This window comes from Penaeus japonicus, unplaced genomic scaffold (assembly GCF_977035675.1).
Source record: "Penaeus japonicus unplaced genomic scaffold, GWHDUDI00000001_assembly GWHDUDI00000024, whole genome shotgun sequence".
NCBI classification, from domain to species: Eukaryota; Metazoa; Arthropoda; class Malacostraca; order Decapoda; family Penaeidae; genus Penaeus; species Penaeus japonicus.
In genome coordinates this window covers 34,411,452-34,416,451 of record NW_028234426.1, presented here as the reverse complement: position 1 = coordinate 34,416,451, position 5,000 = coordinate 34,411,452, and the positions used below count along the sequence as shown (strand labels likewise).

General features: G+C 36.0%; 1 protein-coding gene across 1 annotated transcript in view; it reads right to left on the bottom strand.

Annotated features, from left to right (window-relative positions):
• LOC122248644 (uncharacterized) overlaps window positions 1–5,000 on the bottom strand; it is an 8,713-nt gene that overhangs the window by 1,564 nt on the left and 2,149 nt on the right. Inside the window, exons 3-9 of the mRNA XM_043008781.2 lie at window positions 4,415–4,486; window positions 4,115–4,236; window positions 3,171–3,540; window positions 2,873–3,061; window positions 2,273–2,763; window positions 1,368–1,567; window positions 1–1,204 (exon numbers count right to left, since the gene is read on the bottom strand). The exon at window positions 1–1,204 is cut by the window's left edge and continues 1,564 nt beyond it. Of these exons, the coding sequence (XP_042864715.2) occupies window positions 1,005–1,204; window positions 1,368–1,567; window positions 2,273–2,763; window positions 2,873–3,061; window positions 3,171–3,540; window positions 4,115–4,236; window positions 4,415–4,486 (1,644 nt within the window). The 3' untranslated portion in view covers window positions 1–1,004. The remainder of the gene's footprint in view (window positions 1,205–1,367; window positions 1,568–2,272; window positions 2,764–2,872; window positions 3,062–3,170; window positions 3,541–4,114; window positions 4,237–4,414; window positions 4,487–5,000) is intronic.

The following is a 5,000-nucleotide window of genomic DNA, read 5'->3' as shown; positions in this document are numbered from 1 at the left end:
TTCCTATCATTATACTACTATTAATAATAATGACAGTAATAATTACAGTAATAGAATTTTTTCTTATTGAAAATTTAAGTAAAGGGATAAACAGATAAGATTAGGTTAACCTATTAACTGCTTCAATGGTGACTAGGTACTTGTGGAACCATCTATGTGTAAAAAGATTAATAAAAAAACAAAAAACAAAAAAACAAAAAACATATTGGACGGTCCAATCCCCATCCTCGATGGGTTAATTTACTGGTATGCAAGTTAAATTCATGATAAAAATCGATCTCCCAACCCATTTTAATTCACTGATGTGTAAGTCAAATTCATAATCAAAATCTAACTGGGGTTTTAAGTTATGTCGCATCCAATAGTAAGTAATACTGTACAGCAGGTACTCTTTCACTAATAGTACGACATCAAATAACATTTAATGTTATATTCTTTGATGTGCATTATAAAACAACTCCAAGTACATAAATAACAACAGCAAATTGGATCTTAAACATCAAAGTCAATAAAATGAGGCTTATTACATCTTCATCATCTCTTTAAGATATGATGGTACCAAAGATTATTTTCAAATAATCATATGCATGACAATAATTCCTTACATAAATATCTAATGACAAGCTGGTATTATACAGTGACTAACTAGCTATAAAGTAGCAAGGTGATGGAAAAAGAAGAGAGTGATGATCTATAGTGAACAAAAGTGTTCATTCGAAGGTTCACATCACTTTTATTTCCCTTAATATTTGTTCCATGTTAATGCTTTTGTAACACTTGTTTATTCTCATACTTTACCCTTAGTCCACAGCTTCAGATCAAAAGGGGTTCAGTGTTTTATTTCATTTAGATAAATCTATCTGAGACTTTTAAACTAACAAGTAATCCATCAAATGACAGAGCTGCCAAATGAAGGTGTCACATTGCAGAAGTCAGTGCAAAGGCAATCTTTCAAAATCATCTCACACTTTCTATAAAAAGAGATAAAAATAACCCCCTCATCTTCATCTCCTCTTTCTGATGAATTTCTTAGCCTCTTTTAACATTCTACTTGTATTGTCCTCTTCTTCTGCATCCTCAAGGGGGGAGTCCGAGTCTGAGTCTGTGGGGGCGTAGTCATCTGAGCTCTCGTCATTCAGGAAGGGGTCATCGTAGTCATATTCGTCGTCTGAGTCACCTTCCCCATCGCCCTTCTTCTTTTGTGCTGGAGTAATAAATAATGAGTTAGGGATATTTCATCTAGCATAACATTTATTGGATCATGGTTTCATTTGACTTGAAAGTATTGTTATTTCTGTCGACAAAAAGCTTGAACAATTTGATTAAGGTTGGTTGAAAAAAAATATATAAATACTTTCATAACTGACCTTTGTATTTAGCTCTTCTCTTCGGCTGTGGAACCCTGCTGTGGCGGTATTCGTTGCGGTGTTTCTTGTTCGTACGGTAACAGTCGATGCCATGTTCGCACTGAGGTCGATCATCATCTGGGTCATCTGATGCTGATTCCTCTTCCTGGTAGTCCGAGTCTCCGACATGAGCAAACTGTGCCTTGTGGCTTGGGTTTTTCCTGCAGGCATAAAAATAAGAAATGACAATGACATATTCTTTGGTTGTTATAGTCTCAGTGGAGGGGGGTCAGAGGGAAGGAGAGTGGGATTAATGGATTCCTCATTCATAGACTTGAGATAAAGAGAAGGAAAGGTGAAGGGAAGAAGAGAGAAAGAAAAGGAATGAGTAAAAAGGAGAAATGAATGAGAGGAACATAGGCAAGATCAAATACGGATAAAGGACAGGATGTGACAGTGAAGAAAATTATCAGCATTGTCTGGATGGGGGGTATTAATAATGATTATAATACTACTTCTATTACTACTATTAAATATTTTGATGCACAAAGGTAAGAGAAGAGAAGTGTTGAATATCAGTTGATAGTTATTCCTGTAATGAAATGTAAAAATAATAGATCAATAAATTGTGCCTTTTTGAGTTCATTTCAGCTTTTACCCTCTGATTAGGTATCTGGTGTTGCCTGAAATATCAGTGTTTACTTTTTCTATATTACTGTGGCTTTCCTGAGTTGTTGTCTGTGTTCATATGAATTTACAAAATGAACTGTTATCAATTCTTTTCCCATATAAACCTAGCATACTAATTAAAAGTTTTAGCCAAGAGTATATTCAACATGAATGAGATCCAGATCTATTGCTACAGCAGCCCCTTATAAATTACAATATGTAAGTGTAAAAAAAAAAAAGTGTTTCGACAGACTTACCTGTAACAGTTAGCCCCATACTGACACGACCTTCTGGCTCGCTTCTTTCTTTTAACTGGTGAAGGAGTAGTAGAGGCTGCAGCTCCTGTATTTTTAGCAGGTGTCCCTTGTGTTTCATCATCTGATTCTGGTTGTCTGCTTAATGGCTTCTTCTTTTGGGCAGGACTTCTGGTGTTCTTTCTGGCAGGAGCAATGTCACTGGACTGTCCTGCATTGTCATCATCATCACTACTTTCATCACTCATATCATGGAGAACTCTGCTGGCATTCTTCAAAGGAGATTTTTTGGCCGCTGGACTCTTTCTGGGACTGGGGCTTTGTTTCACATCTTTTCTTGGGGTGTTCTGATTGGTCCTCTTCTGCCCGTTCCTCTGGCCTTCGTCATCACTTTCGTCGCTAAGCTCATGGTTCTTTGATGGTTTGGCTTTGGCAGGTGATTTGACTTTCTTGGTTGGAGTGGCATCTTTGTCATCCACTGCTTGTCTTTTAACCTAGAGAAATAATGGTACATAAACATATCAATTTGTCCCTCTAAAAAAACAAAAAAAGACATTAAATCAACAGGGTAGCATTAATCAGATGAGAAGGAAATTAATATACCTTAGATGGTGTAGTCTCTCCATTATCTGGTTGTTTGCGCTTTGCATTGGTGGTGCGTTTCCTGTCACTTCCGTGTGTGTACTTTGTGGACGTTTGAGGACTTTCCCCTACTTCTGGTTTCTTTGGGCTTGCCTTTAACAGCCATGAGGGTAGGTTCCTCTTTCTAGGCAATGCAGATGACTGTAAATTCTTAAAAGACACAGAAGAAAGTAATTGTATTGAGAATAATGATGAAGTCTAGAGCTTCAAATATTCTCTGATCTAATTCCAAGAGACAAGTTAAAAATATTAAAATTACCTGAGGTACTTTCCCACCCTGAGTGGTAGCTTTCGAGCCATCTAAGTCTTTGTCATTTGAGCAGCCATTGGGAACATCCTTGGGTTTTTCTTCTACTGTTTCTACAACTTCATTTTCTTCAGCTTCATTTTGTTTCTCTAGTTCACCATCTTCTTTCTTCTCTTTTGCAATATCAACATCCACATTATTGTTAATGCCGTTGCTTTCATTTTCCTTTTGACTAGTCTTAGTGGCTTCGTCTTGGCCATTTTCCACAGTGTTCTCATTCTGACCAGCTTGTTCCCCATCAGCAGCCTTGCTCGTGTCCTTGTCAGCTGACGTGTCATTGGGAGACTCATCTCGCTCTACATCTATTTTGCTCCAGGTAAGTCTGTTTGTGTGAGGAAGTAAAAGAGTACAATTACTTTACATACTTTTGGACAATATGATTATAACTTCAGGAGTTTCTACAGCAAAATAATAAATGTTTAGTTAAAAAAAAAAAAAAAAGAAAAAGAAAAAAAAAATTGATACAGAGAATTTTTTAATGAAATATAATTTGCGAAGAAGCAGCTTGTTTTAAAAGGGGAAATTCTTCAAGTGTCTTTGTCCTCCAGCAAAAAAAATTCATATTTGGTCATAATTACTTGAAGAGCTTGATTTTACACACCAGAAAATGCATGTAAAACAGTTATTAAATGGTGGGACATCAAATTTTGCATATTTTTATATACTAATATAAGAAATATACTAATTTTGAGGCAGGGAACCATCCTGTCAAATTTGAAAAGCTGATGCTCTATCGCAAAAGGGCGTTATCTGAAAATCTAAGCCAAAATCTAAATCAATAGTATGATAAGGAACTAGAAAGCTTGTTACCTACATCCTTTCTCAAGAAAAAAAATCCATCACTACTCTCTATTCCCTCTTTATCAATCTTGTCTAATCAACCGGCCCAAACTCACCTATACCAAAATCCATTCTGCATCAGCCCAAACTTGTCGCCATGCGAGATCTGGACAGAGTCGCCATTTGACAACTGCTTCTCTTCGCCAGCCACTATCACATAGGTTGGGTTCTGATGTGTCTGCAAAGTAGTTTGGTAAATGAAAATATATGAAAATAAAAAGATGACAATTAAACATACTATCTATTACTATTATCATTATTACTATGATATCTATATCACTATATTGATATATCACTATATTGCAAAGAGGTTTATTCCCTGTCTACAAATAACAAAATCAAACAATCTGACTTACTGAGGTTAACAAAAGGTCGTCGTCATCCCAGTCAAGACAGGCATGGCGTCTTGACAGCTTTCTCTCACCACACTGAAAATTGTGCAAAGATTCTACTTATGAGATAGATACAAAGAATAAAGGGTAGAGGAAAGAGGAGGAAGATATAATATAGTACAGAATGCTATGAAAGATCTATGTCTTTTTTAACTCATTGATAAAATACGTGCATGTATGCATCCTGTGTCCAAAATAGTTTTGTATATATTTTTTTAAACAGATGTCTCTACAAGTGTTTAGTCACCAAGGAATCAATTCCAGGCCTACCTGACCTAACCTTTTTCCCTATTCCTTGAATTTTCAGGGAAAAAATTTCATCATTATCATTATGGTCATGGTCATCTTTTGTACATATTGTAAATGAAAAACACAGAATTTGTGACAACACTCAGAAGGACCCAGATTCCAATTGCAAATTGCCCGTTGAGTAGCCTTGCTATACAAAAAAAATCAATCAATTACATCCTTGACAGAGAATCTCAAATGGCTAATATAGACCTTACAACTTAACTTGATCAAACCAAACCACAATGAACCTAACCTAAAC